We start from the raw sequence: 16,127 nt of genomic DNA on the forward strand, positions 1-16,127 counted from the left end.
CGCGGCGACCTAGTCGGCCGCTGAGAGTCGGGTGCGCCACTGGCGGCGGGGTGGGATATCTCTCTCCACGGGGCCGAGGCGGAGGCGGGTTGCCCTGCCACTCCACGGCCCGAGGGTGGCCTTCTGCGTCTCGCTCGATGGAGATCCGGGTTTGGCTTCGGCTGGCAGCCGGCTCTTTCTCGCGCCGCGCGCGGTCTCTGCACGCAGTCGGCGTCCGAGACGTCGCGCCGTGATCTCGGCGCGGGGGAGGGCTTTCCGCGCGGGCGTCGGCTTCGTGCCGCTGCGCGGCTGCATCGATCAGCTGCTGGATGCGTCGGGTCATGTGGGGGAGTTCTTCGGCCTCCAGTCCGTCTAGCTCGTCTACGGCCGCCTGGGCGGCGCGCAGGTTCTCGAGTGGAGTGGCGTAGACTGGGCGGTCGACTCCTAACGTGTCGGCAATGACAGCGCCGCGCTGTCTGACAACGCCGACCCGGCTGGGCCCGCCTGGGGGCGGCGTGCCAAAGGCGGCGCGGTCGGCCTCGCGTCGGTGGGCCTCAGCGAGGCGTCTCATGGAAACCAATTTCCGGCCTTCCGCGAGGAGGGCGAGGTGGCGAGCCTCCAATGCTTCAGCGTCGGCGTCGGCCGGAAGGGGGATGGACAAGTTGTGGACCGCCGCGTGTGGGGCGTCGTGGGCGCTCTCGTCAGCAGCGCCGTCGTGGCCGATGACCATCACCTCGGTGGTGGCAGCGTCGCAGCCATCGGCTCGAGGAAGCGGGTCGTTGTAGATCGTGACGTTGGTGGGGAAGGTGTCGAACGAGGCCGTGTCGGAGTCGACAGGCATCGGGTCGGTGGAGCCAACCGACTCCAAGTCCACAGCAGGCTCGCCGGAGACATGGAGCCGGCCGAGGAGGTTGACGAGGTGGTCGGTGCCCGCATCGGAGGCGAGCTCGTCGGAGATGAGGGTCTTGTCGAGGAGATCAGCGAGGCTGCTCGCTGCGCAGGCGTTGGTGACGCCTTGCAGCGCGTCGTGGCAAGCGTCATCGGGCGTGCCGGGCTGGCGACGCTCGCGGGGGAGGAAGAGGGTTCCCGTCCAGAACAGGTCTCCGGACGACGGTGCACCTGGCCCCACGGTGGGCGCCAAATGTCGGGTGGTAGGTGCGACATATGCCAACGGGTGGCTTATCATTGTGGGAGCCAGTAAGACGTCGCTGGTGCCTGGAAATGGGATGAGGCGAAGACATGCACGCCGGCGAATCTTACCCAGCTTCGGGGCTCTCCGTGGAGATAACACCCCTACTGCTGCTCTGCGGGGTCTCCGCATGATCACTAGATGGACAAGTAGCTACACAATGCTCCTTGAGCTGTTCGGTGGGAAGAGGAAGAAGGGCACGGCTAGCTTGCTTCTTCTCCTTGGGTGGTGTCTAAAACTAGCTGAGGGTTCCAACCCTTTGCATGGGTGCCCCGGGGGGTTTATATAGGCCTACCCCTCGGGGGTACAATGGTAATCCGACTGGGCGCGGGGCCCAGCCGTCTGTGACTACGCTCGCCGGCTTCTGCGCCGGCCGCTGGGGCCCGCCGACTGGTGGGTCCCGCCAGCTGCCGGCCCCTTGGTCGACAGGCGGGCCCCACTGTCCAGGACCTGGTCGGCGGCTGGTTACTGTTGCTCCATCTTGGTGACGTGGGCTTCGTCGTGGTAGGCGTGGCTATAGTGCCGCCGCCCGGCGGGCGATCGCTGTAGCCTCACCGCGTCTTGTCTCCTTAATGGGGCGTCTCCTCCATGGAAAATGGCAAGCCGGCTGCGGGGAGCCGGCTCTCTCTTGGGCCGACTGGGGGAGGTGTGGCCGCCTTCGGGTGTCTCTCTGCCCGAAGGGACCCACCGCCTATGGGCCGCGCTGGTAGTCTGTCGTGGATGGCGTCAGGGTCGGCGTGGCAACAGTGTTGCGCCGAGCGGGTCATGGTCACCCGTACGGCGCACTGTGCCGATCGTGCTCCGGGATTTGGGGGTGGCAGGCTTTACTGTAGCCACGCCCCGTCTCATCGCCGCTAGGTGGATGCAAACTTTGAGGGTACGGCCTCGACCACTTTATGGGAGCCGGCTTTTTGGAGTCGGCCTTCTCGCGGCCGGCTTCTAGAAGTCGGCCCTCCCATGGCTTTCTTCATGAGGGCTAAAGTCGGGCCGCCTTCCGAAAGTCGGCCTGGGCGACAGCCAGCAAGGGGAAGGCGGCCCCATGTCTTGGATTCTTGAGAGCCAGATGGGCTTGTAATTTTTTCAAAAGGGCCCGGGGAAGCCGGCTAGGCTACCCATAGCTATTTACTCCGACAGAGGTAGTGCAGAAGCGGATGCAGATCGTGGTCCGCATCTCGGCATCTGGAAGGCGGTGGATCTGGGTTCGTGGTTCGTTGATGGCAGATATGGTTTTCTCCTCCGACGTCTTAGTCGGGTGGAGGGGGGGTGCCAGATCTAAAGTTTGATGACGTATCCGGAGTGTTGCCCCCTTGCGCAAAAGACGAGTACTTCAGAGCCCACTAGAAAAAGGATATTGGTTAGCATCTCTATATTGATCTGCAGATGACTTCACAGTCAAGATGGTAATATCGATTGTTGATCTAATTCACCAACGTGACCAACCATAATGAATGCCTTTAACCGCCTTCTCAAACTTGGATTGCAGCCTTTTTTATCTCTGTATAAAGTCAGTTAGTCTCAGTGTTGGGCAGAGCCCATTGTCAAAAGATCGTTTTGCTGGTCTGATTCGTTCAATGGCAATGGTTTTGTCTTTGGTGAGCTATCTTGGAGGTCTGCAAAGCTGCATATTAACGATGAAGCCGCTTTGAGCTCGGATGTGAAGGTGATCTGTCATTTTCTCCTTTGGTGGCTGCTGTGGTGATGCCATAGGCAGGTGACGGTCGTCGGTGTCAAGCTCAAAGGATTCTTCGGTCTTGATTGTATTTTTACTTCTTGGCTAGTGTTTCTTCGTGCAAGGACTATATTTATGCTGTCTTTTGAGTTATGTCAGGTCAGTGTGTACGTGGTTTGTACTATAATCCTTATGATATAATGAGACACTTACTACTGTGCAAAAAATAATAATTATCTCACGTTTATGTCGTCCTTGAATTTTGGAATTTTATTTCAGTGGCTCCAAAATTTTCTTCTAGCCCAGCCGAAATTTGTTTGATCTAACTGAAAAAGCTGTGCCCAATGTAGTGTTTTTCTTAAAAAGGGTTATTTCCATCATATCGAGGATTACTTGTCTCCAGCTTCACAGTTTTATCATGTATAATAAGGTAGGCCGCAGCATACCTTACGTACCCCAAACTAGACTTTAGTGTCGACGATGAGGCGCCTACGATGACTTCGTAAATCTCAAGATGATATGCCGGCTCAGTCTCTCGGAGGTGTTCATAGGGGTAGAGTGTGCGTGCGTGCGTTCATAAGGATGAGTGTATGCGTGTGTATATGAGCGCTTGTATTTGTACTGATGCTCAAAAAAAACCAGACCTTAGTCTGAGAATTGTTCAGTTACAGCAGGGCAGCCGGAGTGCAACGTAGAATAGATGGTCCACAATTTCAGTTGCAGGGCATAAGTCGCAAAACAGTCGATGTTTCGCCACTGTTTCCTCATCATGAAATCTTTCACATTAAGACACCTCTGCAAGCCGGCTGGCATAAGAACGCTCTCCACCGCTTGGGAAGGATCGAGAACCAAATAAGCTCTACATGTGCTGATACGAGGCGGAGCTAGCGAGGAAGAGCTAAGGGGGCAAATCACGGAATATAATTTTCTGAAGGGGCCAAAAACTGTATTTCTATGAACTTGTGCCACCTAAAATAGAGTTTCTTTAGAAAAAGTTCATGTGCTGCGCGGGGGGGGGGGGGGGGGGGGGGGGGGGCAAAAATAAAAAATCCATCAACTATACAAATGGGTTTCTATCCGTTCTAATGACTTTGGGTTGATGTTTGAGCTGATTGCAATGAACTTGTAGTGTGGGACACCATAGTGTTAACTTTAGTGCTACTAGAGGTGAATTAATTGGTTAGTTGTGGGATAAGCAATCCGCCGTTTGCATCAGTGGATCAAGTTGAGCTTGGCAGCTGCTGCAGCAAGAGACGCAGCATCGGCCAATTTCAGCAGGAATTCTTTTTTTTAGGGGTTCAGCAAAAAAAAATCGAGCGGTTTCAGCAAGAATTCTTGGGTCGCACAAAATGAGAGAAAGAAAATGCGAACACAGCTCACCGTGGGCCATAACTTCTCAGGTCGCAAAAATCAGCGAAGCCTGAGGCCCATTTTGGTTGAGTTCGAGACTTCGGGACCCTTCTCAGTCCAGTCGAGTCCTCCTTGCTGTCCCAACTCCCCAAAGGCCGAAACCCTCGACCAGTGCGGCGGCTTTCCCCTCCGCCTCCGGCATTCTCGTCTCCGGCGATTGCCTGCTCCCCGCCAACGCCCTCGGTAAGATCAACTCCCTCGCGCTCCTTCGCAGGCAACCCTACCTGAATCCATCGTCAATTTGGCTCCCTCGCTTCGCTTGCTCACCACTTCTATTTACCGCAGCGATGTTTTCCTCGAAGCCGCTTCCCGCCGCCTCCAGCTCCGGCGACCTGCCCGCGGACGCGCTGTACGAGGTCCTCCTCCTCCTCCCGGCCAAGGAGCTCTGCCGCCTCCGCGCCGTCTGCCCCGCCTGGCGCGCCCTCACCTCCGACCCGCTCTTCGTCGCGGCGCACATGTCCCGACACCGTACTGCGCTCCCGCTCCTCGCCATGGGCTACTGCGACGGCAGTGGGGTCAATGGCGTTGCGATTTCGGATCTGTCGGGCAACGTCGTGAGGAGGATTCCAAGCACCGGGTATGAGGTTGTTAGGGTGAACACGTCGGGTGATGCCATTGGCCGGTTCACAAGCAAGGACGATAGCATCTGTGTTGTGCGCACGCGGCTAGACCTCGTCTGTTTCAACTGGAATTTCTTCTCTGGGTCCTTCTGGGTGCTGAACCCAGCCACTGGAGCTGCCATCGACTTGCCAATGGGCTTCTCTGAGGAAATTGTGCATGAGCTAGAGGTGAATCCAATAAAGGAATATAGCTGCAGACGTGAGTTGTTTGCTTTTGGGCAGGTCTCCTCTAGCAGGGAGTACAAGGCGCTCCGCATCTCTAGAGTTGATGACCGGAAGGTATGTGAGGTTATCACCTTTGATGACACCAACCATGGAAGCTGGAGGAGAAAGCAGGACCCTCCATCCCATATCTGTACCAGTCACAGGATGAGAAGTGCGGTCGTCAATGGGGTGGTGTACTTCCTGATGGAATTTTGCTACTCCAATTATGAAACTGGAGTTATTACCATTGAACCTGGTAGCGTAGCTTCCTTCAACCTCGACACAGAGGAGTGGATGGGTGTTCTACGTGGTCCAGAACAGCTGGAGAGGTTTTTGCAAGAGAGCAGGGGATACACTTACTCAGGACTTGAACGCGAGTTATCATTGGCTGAGTTGAATGGCTGCTTAGTTGTGGTTCATAATACTTATGACATATCTATGGACTTGTGGTTTTTGACAGATTTTGAGAAAGGTATTTGGGTCAAGAAATACAGCTTGCCTTCACATGTAGCTAGGCTTTTTTGGTATCCTTTTCTCATGTTAGATGATGGGAGAATTTTCTTCAGTGGGATGGATTGTCTGGAAGGTATATTAAGTGGTGGAGAGCAAGGAGAGGGATTTCTGCAATGTTATGATCCAAGGAATGGCACATGTACTGATGAAGTGAAACTGAGAGATCCCCGAAAAATCGGCATTTACACAGGAAGCCTGCTGAGTTTATAGAGTAGCTGTCGCTAATGAGGTGAATAATTCATCGTACTGGCCGTTTACCTTATGTTGTAATGTGAACAATTAGTGAGACAGTGGACTGATGCATGCATTGATGAAAAAGTACTTTTGTGCCTTTCAATTAAAGTATATTATCATAATCGTTGATAACATTTTGCATGAGAAGATTTGCAGTTTTCGGTTCGTTCCATTTTGTATGGCAATTTCAGGAGTTTGGTCAATAAGTTGCTACTATATGCTATGGTCAGTTCGTAATAAACAAGCTTTGGGATGTGGTCTATGTGGTCTTTCAAAATATAATACGCTGCTCCTAGTGCAACATATGAGTACATGAATGCATAATTTGTTCCTTTCTTCAAACAGATAAGGATTTGTTAGGTAAACAGTAACATGTTCCATGAAAGTGATCTTCAGACAAGGATTTGCTATTATGAAGCCAACTCTGAAGATCAATGCTTATTGTACAAAGAGTTTGCTTACTGTATTCTGTTTTGCTTTTTTGCGCTGGGAGCTAGTTGGATACTTGGATTTTGCTGATTTTGGTCTTGTGACTGGTCTTTTGAGTGTGTTTGGTCTTCCAGTTTTATATATGCTTGCATCTGCATTTATGTGAATGCCGTTTAGAACATGGTCTCTTGTCTTTTTCTGGATGAAATCGGAAACATATATTCAGTAACGAAGAAATGTGGTAAATTCTTAAAACAAGTCAGTTGTTTTTGGTATACTAGTAACCATGCACGTACAAGGCTTCTCACATGAATTTATCTTTAACATCCAAAGGATTTCATGCCTAGTACCTTCCTTCGTCCGAAATTACTTGTCGCTCAAATAGATGTATCTAGATGTATTTCAGTGCTCGATATATCCATTTGAGTGACATGTAATTTCGGACCGAGATAGTATAATTCTTTCAGTGAACAAATAAAATTTCTGACTCTAATGAAGCTTTTAGTACCTAAAATCATCAATCAACTTCTAAAATACTTGCTTTAGAACATGTATCTGCGCTTATGTGGATGGCTCGTAGAACATGCTTTCTATCTTATATTTTTTGAAAGAAACTCGGAACATATATTCAGTACTGAAGAAACTTGGAAAATTTCTAAGTGCCAGTTGCTTTTGGTTAACACGGTTTAGTCCAGCACCATGCTGCTGAACTTGGATGTCGCCGAAGCACCGGTTGCACCTCTGATCCATTTGCATCCATCCAGCGAGCTCTGCTATAAGATTCTTTTCACTCCGGTAACGGTCTGAAGTTGAGATGAAATTCAGGAGCTCACTAACTGTTGCAGTTTCAGGAGATCGTTCCTCACCATCTGTGCCTCCATCCACCTCCCGCCGTCGGCTGAGTGCTCTACGGAGGGCAGCATCAGGTGGTTGGAATGGAGCTCACCCACGATGGCGCCCTCACCGAGCAGCTGGACGAGAGCAGGAGGCTCGCCTCACTTTAGCTAGATTTCAGTCAGCTGACTTTTAGTTTTGTGGTCAGTCGATTTTCTGTCCGTTAGATTGTGCTTTAAGATTTGTGTAATTTTCTTTTTTCTGTCTTGTTTTGGTGGTGTACTGGGCTGTGTGGATTCGATTGACTTCTATTTTGTGTCAGTCAATTTCCTTCTTGGGCTGGGTTTTCGTGTGTGCATGCTTTTTTCTATGGATTTGCTTTGTTCTCTGCTCATGTACGCTTTTATTTTTCTATTTTTCAGTTGAGTTTTTTCCTTTACATGTATTTTCAGATGTTGAGTATGTGTAAATGTATACATGTATGAATTACACTAGACTACGGATATTTCACTCTTATAAATTTATTCTATATATTATAAAAGTGCATTTTTGTGCTAATTGTATGATTTTTTTGTTTTTTATTTTCTTTATTCTTTAAAGGGTAATAACATTGCTAATTGTTTTGTGCTAATTAAATACAGTTTTCTATTATTATGTGTATGTATGCATGAAATTACTATAGAATATTTGTGTAAATTATACTACTAAACTGCTAAAGTTGCATTATTAAATGTGTATTCACTGCATATTATAAAAAGTGCAATTTCACTGCCAAGTTGTGTGTAAGTTTTTTTTTTATTTTCTATCTTCTTAAGAGTAATATCAATGTCACTAATCGACTCTCTCTTAAAAAACTTTGTTTGTTTTATTATGTCTAGTTTTTAATCCATTTCCTGTTTTTAAGGATGATACCAATGCCACTAATCCGTTCCTTGTTTAAAAACTTTGTTTTATGTAAAATTCACTATTATATGTTTATTCTTGTATAACCAAAAAAAGTGCAATTTATGTTTAAATTCTGTGCAAATTGTATCATTATTATTTTTTAACTTCTTTCTTCTTAAAGGGTGGTACCAATGCCACTATACTTGATTTCTCCTTAGAAAAAAATATTTTTATTTTTGTGTTTGTAAGTGAGTATACATGCAAGTATAATACACCATGTGTCTAAATTATAGTAGAGAGAAAAAATTGCACTATATATGCTTATGTTTTGCATATTACGACAGTGCAATTTCAGGGCATACTTGTGTGCAAGTTATTTTTTAATTTTTATTCTTCTTAAAGGATTTCATTTTCCCTAGAAAACCTCATTATTTTGTTTTTGCTTTTGCTTTTTTAGTGTTTTTTTCTTAAAGGGTTTCATTCTTACATAGAAAACTTCATTATTTTGTTTTAGTTTTAACTTTTTAGTTGTTTTCTTAAAGGGTTTAATTATTCCATAGAAAACTTCATTCTTTTGTTTTTATTTTTGTTTTTTATTTCCTTTCTTCTTAAAGGGTTTCATTCTTCCCTAGAAAACTTCATTATTTTATTTTTATTTTTGTTTTTGTTTTTTATTATCTTTCTTCTTAAAGGGTTTCCTTATTTTGTTTTTATAATATTTCATTAGTGACATTTACATTTTCATTTCTTTCCTTTAAGGGTAATACAAATTTCAGTAATTCATCCCTTCTTTGGAAACTTCTATTTTGTGTAAATTCCGCAATTATATGCTTATCTTTGCATATTATAAAAGGCGCAATTTTGTGTAAATTGTGTGCAAATTTTACATTTGTTGTATTAGATTTTTGTTCATTTGTAAAGGGTAATATAAATGTTACTATAAATTCTTCATTGGAAAACCTCATATTTTATTTTTGTTTTGGTGTTTATTTCACTTTCTCTCTTCTTAAAGGGCAGTAGCATTGTCACTTATTCATTTGTTAAAATTTTGTTTGTACATTGTTAAAAAGCACAATTTAAGTGTAATATATGCTTATTCTTGCATATTGTGAAAAAGCGCAATTTAAGTGTAAATTGTGTGCAAATTTTGCCGTTGTTTATTTAGTTTTGTTTCATTTTTATTCTTCCTGAAAGGTAATACAAATGCCACTAATTTTTTTGTCCTTAGAAAACTTCTTTATTTTTATTTTATTTCAGTTTATATTTTATTTTCTTTCTAGTTTAAGAGTAGTGCCAACGCAAATAATTCATTTTTTCTTAGCAATCTTCCTTTTGGCGAAACTTCACCATTATATGCTTATTATTGCATATTATAAAAAAAGCCATAATTATGGGTAAATTGTGTGCATATTTTATCATTATTAGTGTTTTAGCTTTGTGACAGACTCATGCTAGACTTTTTCTCAGGTATTTTTCTCTAAATAACACTGCATTTAGACTGCAGGCATACTGTAGCAAGTTGTGGGACATACATACTTTGTTTTGGCCGCATTTGAACCATCGCGGTCAAAAAGGAAAATTACCTCACACTGTGACTCCCTCTCTTATTAAACTTCTCTGCCATGCATGCAGTCTGTCTCTCATTTTTTTTCACATGCATGCACACATCATAAATCTCTCTTAGTAGCTCTCTTTCTCTGTCTCTCTCTCTCATGTCTGTGCACAACACCATCTCTGTTGGAGAACGTTGCAGAAAACAAAAAAATTTCCTACGTTTCACCAAGATCAATCTATGGAGTCAACTAGCAACGAGAGGAGAGTGCATCTACATACCCTTGTAGATCGCGAGGGGAAGTGTTCAAGAGAACGGGGATGATGGAGTCGTACTCGCCATGATTCAAATCACCGATGACCAAGTGCCGAACGGACGGCACCTCCGCGTTCAACACACGTACGGAGCGGATGACGTCTCCTCCTTCTTGATCCAGCAAGGGGGGAGGAGAGGTTGATGAAGATCCAGCAGCACGATGGCGTGGTGGTGGATGCAGCAGTGATCGCAGCAGGGCTTCGCCGAGCTTCTGCGAGAGGGAGAGGTGTAGCAGGGGAGAGGGAGGCGCCAAGACTTGAGGTGCGGCTGCCCTCCCTCCCCCCTTTATATAGGCCCCCTAGGGGGGTGCGCCGGCCCTAGGAGATGGGATCTCCTAGGGGAGGGGGGGGCGGCCAAGGGGTGGAGTACCCTCCAAGGCAAGTGGAGGCGCCCCCTCCCCTAGGGTTCCCAACCCTAGGCGCATGGGGGGCCCAAGGCGGGGGCGCACCAGCCCACTATGGGCTGGTTCCCCTCCCCACTTCAGCCCATGGGGCCCTCCGGGATGGGTGGCCCCACCCGGTGGACCCCCGGGACCCATCCGGTGGTCTCGGTACAATACCGGTGAACCCGAAACTTTCCCGATGGCCGAAACTACACTTCCTATATATAATTCTTCACCTTCGGACAATTCCGGAACTCCTCGTGACGTCCAGGATCTCATCCGGGACTCCGAACAACTTTCGGATTACTGCATACTCATATCTATACAACCCTAGCGTCACCGAACCTTAAGTGTGTAGACCCTACGGGTTCGGGAGACAAGCAGACATGACCGAGACGACTCTCTGGTCAATAACCAACAGCGGGATCTGGATACCCATGTTGGCTCCCACATGCTCCTCGATGATCTCATCGGATGAACCACGATGTCGAGGACCTAATCAATCCCGTACTCAATTCCCTTTGTAAATCGGTACGTTACTTGCCCGAGACTCGATTGTCGGTATCCCAATACCTTGTTCAATCTCGTTACCGGCAAGTCACTTTACTCGTACCGTAATGCATGATCCCGTGATCAACCACTTGATCACATTGAGCTCATTATGATGATGCATTACCGAGTGGGCCCAGAGATACCTCTCCGTCATACGGAGTGACAAGTCCCAGTCTTGATTCGTGCCAACCCAACAGACACTTTCGGAGATACCTGTAATGTACCTTTATAGTCACCCAGATACGTTGTGACGTTTGGCACACCCAAGGCACTCCTACGGTATCCAGGAGTTGCACAATCTCATGGTCTAAGGAAATGATACTTGACATCCAGAAAAGCTACAGCAAACGAACTACACGATCTTTGTGCTATGCTTAGGTTTGGGTCTTGTCCATCACATCATTCTCCTAATGATGTGATCCCGTTATCAATGACATCCCCATGTCCATAGCCTGGAAACCATGACTATCTGTTGATCAACGAGCTAGTCAACTAGAGGCTCACTAGGGACACATTGTGGTCTATGTATTCACACATGTATTACGATTTCCGGATAATACAATTATAGCATGAATAATAGACAATTATCATGAACAAGGAAATATAATAATCATTTTATTATTGCCTCTAGGGCATATTTCCAACAGTCTCCCACTTGCACTAGAGTCAATCATCTAGTTACATTGTGATGAATCGAACACCCATGGAATTCTGGTGTTGATCATGTTTTGCTCTAGGGAGAGGTTTAGTCAACGGATCTGCTACATTCAGGTCCGTATGTACTTTACAAATCTCTATGTCTCCATTTTGAACACTTTCACGAATGGAGTTGAAGCGACGCTTGATATGCCTGGTATTCCTGTGAAACCTGGGCTCCTTGGCAAGGGCAATAGCTCCAGTGTTGTCACAGAAGAGAGTCATCGGGCCCGACGCATTGGGTATGACTCCTAGGTCGGTAATGAACTCCTTCACCCAGACTGCTTCGTGTGCTGCCTCCGAGGCTGCCATGTACTCCACTTCACATGTAGATCCCGCTACAACGCTTTGCTTGCAACTGCACCAGCTTACTGCCCCACCATTCAAAATATACACGTATCCGGTTTGTGACTTAGAGTCATCCAGATCTGTGTCGAAGCTAGCATCGACGCAACCCTTTACGACGAGCTCTTCGTCACCTCCATAAACGAGAAACATTTCCTTAGTCCTTTTCAGGTACTTCAGGATATTTTTGACCGCTGTCCAGTGTTCCATGCCGGGATTACTTTGGTACCTTCCTACCAAACTTACGGCAAGGTTTACATCAGGTCTGGTACACATCATAGCATACATGATAGACCCTATGGCCGAGGCATAGGGGACGACACTCATCTTTTCTCTATCTTCTGCCATGGTCGGGCATTGAGCCAAGCTCAATCTCGTACGTTGCAATACAGGCAAGAACCCCTTCTTTGACTGATCCATTTTGAACTTCTTCAAAATATTGTCAAGGTACGTACTCTGTGAAAGACCAACGAGGCGTCTCGATCTATCTCTATAGATCTTGATGCCTAATATATAAGCAGCTTCTCCAAGGTCCTTCATTGAAAAACACTTGTTCAAATAGGCCTTTATGCTTTCCAAGAATTCTATATCATTTCCCATCAACAGTATGTCATCCACATACAATATGAGAAATGCTACAGAGCTCCCACTCACTTTCTTGTAAATGCAGGCTTCTCCATAAGTCTGCATAAACCCAAATGCTTTGATCATCTCATCAAAGCGAATGTTCCAACTCCGAGATGCTTGCACGAGCCCATAAATCGAGCATTGGAGCTTGCACACCTTGTCAGCATTCTTAGGATCGACAAAACCTTCCGGCTGCATCATATACAATTCTTCCTTAAGGAAACCATTAAGGAATGCCGTTTTGACGTCCATTTGCCATATCTCATAATCATATAATGCGGCAATTGCTAACATGATTCGGACGGACTTCAGCTTCGCTACGGGTGAGAAAGTCTCATCGTAGTCAACCCCTTGAACTTGTCGATAACCCTTAGCGACAAGCCGAGCTTTATAGATGGTCACATTACCATCCGCGTCTGTCTTCTTCTTAAAGATCCATTTATTTTCTATGGCTCGCCGATCAACGGGCAAGTCAGTCAAAGTCCATACTTCGTTTTTATACATGGATCCTATCTCGGATTTCATGGCTTCCAGCCATTTGTCGGAATCCGGGCCCACCATCGCTTCTTCATAGTTCGAAGGTTCACCGTTGTCTAACAACATGATTTCCAAGACAGGGTTGCCGTACCACTCTGGTGCGGAACGTGTCCTTGTGGACCTACGAAGTTCAGTAGCAACTTGATCTGAAGTTTCATGATCATCATCAACAACTTCCTCTCTAGTCGGTGCAGGCACCTCAGGAACATTTTCTTGAGCTGCGCCACTTACCGGTTCAAGAGGTAATACTTCATCAAGTTCTACCTTCCTCCCACTTATTTCTTTCAAGAGAAACTCTTTCTCTAGAAAGGACCCATTCTTGGCAACAAAGATCTTGCCTTCGGATCTGAGGTAGAAGGTATACCCAATAGTTTCTTTAGGGTATCCTATGAAGACGCATTTTTCCGACTTGGGTTCGAGCTTTTCAGGTTGAAGTTTCTTGACATAAGCATCGCATCCCCAAACTTTTAGAAACGACAGCTTAGGTTTCTTCCCAAACCATAATTCATACGGTGTCGTCTCAACGGATTTCGACGGAGCCCTATTTAAAGTGAATGCGGCAGTCTCTAAAGCATAGCCCCAAAATGATAGCGGTAAATCGGTAAGAGACATCATAGATCTCACCATATCTAATAGAGTGCGATTACGACGTTCGGACACAGCATTACGCTGAGGTGTTCCAGGCGGCGTGAGTTGTGAAACTATTCCACATTTTCTTAAGTGTGTGCCAAATTCGTGACTCAAGTATTCTCCCCCACGATCTGATCGCAAGAACTCGATTTTCCTGTCACGTTGATTCTCAACCTCACTCTGAAATTCCCTGAACTATTCAAAGGTCTCAGACTTGTGTTTCATTAAGTAGACATACCCATATCTACTCAAGTCATCAGTGAGGGTGAGAACATAACGATAGCCACCGCGAGCCTCAACACTCATTGGACCGCACACATCAGTATGTATGATTTCCAATAAGTTGGTTGCTCGCTCCATTGTTCCTGAGAATGGAGTCTTGGTCATTTTACCCATGAGGCATGGTTCACACGTGTCAAATGATTCGTAATCAAGAGACTCTAAAAGTCCATCTGCATGGAGCTTCTTCATGCGTTTGACACCTATGTGACCAAGGCGGCAGTGCCACAAGTATGTGGGACTATCATTATCAACCTTACATCTTTTGGTATTCACACTATGAATATGTGTAGCATTATGCTCGAGATTCATTAAGAATAAACCATTCACCATCGGAGCATGACCATAAAACATATCTCTCATATAAATAGAACAACCATTATTCTCGGATTTAAATGAGTAGCCATCTCGTATTAAACGAGATCCTGATACAATGTTCATGCTCAAAGCTGGCACTAAATAACAATTATTGAGGTTTAAAACTAATCCCGTAGGTAAATGTAGAGGTAGCGTGCCGACGGCAATCACATCGACCTTGGAACCATTCCCGACGCGCATCGTCACCTCGTCCTTCGCCAGTCTCCGCTTATTCCGCAGCTCCTGCTTTGAGTTACAAATGTGAGCAACCGCACCGGTATCAAATACCCAGGAGCTACTACGAGTACTGGTAAGGTACACATCAATTACATGTATATCTGAAAGTGCGTTATATCGACTAGAGGGGGGGTGAATAGGCAATTTTTATGAAAGTCTTCAGAACATAGAAGTTTTGAAGACAAACGATAAAATTAAACCTATTACCATGCAGCGGAAGGTAGACTACACTAGGCAAACCATAGTCAAGTATTCAATGAAGTGAAAGCACAAAGACTAATAGCAGCCAGGTAGTAAGGATCAGGTAGGAAGATATTGTGAAGCCAAACAGAACACGCAGTCACTCAGTGAAGACAAATGATAGTGCAAACATACAATGACTTCACAAGGAGTAACAGTAAGTAAAGGGAAGTGAAGATGAAACCAGTGACTCGTTGAAGACAATGATTTGTTGGACCAGTTCCAGTTGCTGTGACAACTGTACGTCTGGTTGGAGCGGCTAGGTATTTAAACCTTAGGACACACAGTCCCGGACACCCAGTCCTGAACACGCAGCTCAGGACACCCAGTCCTCACCGTATTCTCCTTGAGCTAAGGTCACATAGACCTCGCCCAACCACTCTGGTAAGTCTTCAAGGTAGACTCCCAAACCTTCACAGACTTCGTTCACCGGCAATCCACAATGTCTCTTGGATGCTCAGAACGCGACGCCTAACCGGCTGGAGGATGCACAGTCCTCAAGTGTAATAAGTCTTCAGATCACACAGACAAGAAGACTTAAGTGATGCCCAATTCTCTCTGGCTCTGGTGGTTAGGGCTTTATCCTCGCAAGGAATTCTCTCTCAAAGGCTTCGAGGTGGGTTGCTCTCAAACGACAAAAGCCGTACTTTCAATCTGAGCAGCCAACCGTTTATGGTTGTAGGGGGTGGGCTATTTATAGCCACTTGGCAACCCGACCTGATTTGTCCGAAATGACCCTGGGTCACTAAGGAACTGACACGTGTTCCAACGGTCAGATTTCAAACTCACACAGCAACTTTACTTGGTCTGCAAGCAAAGCTGACTTGTCCGACTCTGGACAAGATTCGCTCTCGTAGTCTTCACTCGAAGACATAGGTTTTTGGTTTAGGCATCACTTCAGTCATTCTGACTGGTTCTCTTGGACCCCACTTAACAGTACGGTGGTTCCTATGACTCAACACAAAAGAAAAAGAACTACGAAAGATCTAAGTCTTCGAGCTCCATAGGCTTCATATAGTGTCTTCTCTTGTCATAGTCTTCAATGTGAATATCTTCATATACCACCTTTGACTTCAATGTCTTCATACATTTTTAGGGGTCATCTCTGGTAGTAAAACCGAATCAATGAGGGACTTCTACCTGTGTTATCCTGCAATTCTCACAAACACATTAATCCCTCAACTAGGTTTGTCGTCAATACTCCAAAACCAACTGGGGGTGGCACTAGATGCACTTACAATCTCCCCCTTTTTGGTGATTGATGGCAAACTAGTTGAAGTTTTCAACGGGGAATATAATCTGTGAAATTGTAAAGGATAAGGAATTGTCTTCATAAGTTGCAAGGGCTCCCCCTGAAGATGTGCATATAAGTTAATTTGCTTTTTGGAATGCAAATGCACATGGCAGGTTGT

At 46.2% G+C, this 16,127-nt stretch overlaps 1 protein-coding gene across 3 annotated transcripts; it reads left to right on the top strand.

Moving 5' to 3' along the window:
- Positions 1–4,278: 4,278 nt before the first annotated feature.
- Positions 4,279–7,552, top strand: LOC125510149 (F-box/kelch-repeat protein At3g23880). Of its 3 annotated transcripts, none has more exons than XM_087521451.1 (3): positions 4,279–4,430; positions 4,533–5,813; positions 7,093–7,552. In XM_087521451.1, the coding sequence occupies exon 2, from the start codon at positions 4,535–4,537 to the stop codon at positions 5,792–5,794; it is 1,260 nt and encodes a 419-aa protein (XP_087377577.1). In that variant the 5' UTR covers positions 4,279–4,430; positions 4,533–4,534; the 3' UTR covers positions 5,795–5,813; positions 7,093–7,552. The 3 variants fall into 3 exon arrangements, with proteins under 3 accessions (XP_087377577.1, XP_087377578.1, XP_048531200.2); XM_087521452.1 differs by having other exon boundaries at positions 7,099–7,552; XM_048675243.2 differs by lacking the exon at positions 7,093–7,552 and having other exon boundaries at positions 4,533–5,950.
- Positions 7,553–16,127: the final 8,575 nt, after the last annotated feature.

This window comes from Triticum urartu, chromosome 5A (genome assembly GCF_056163025.1).
Source record: "Triticum urartu cultivar PI428250 chromosome 5A, HENAU_Tu73, whole genome shotgun sequence".
NCBI classification, from domain to species: domain Eukaryota; kingdom Viridiplantae; phylum Streptophyta; class Magnoliopsida; order Poales; family Poaceae; genus Triticum; species Triticum urartu.

Bases quoted from the DNA above. Each gene is read 5' to 3' on its own strand.
- LOC125510149 (XM_087521451.1), top strand. From the start codon at position 4,535: ATGTTTTCCTCGAAGCCGCTTCCCGCCGCCTCCAGCTCCGGCGACCTG.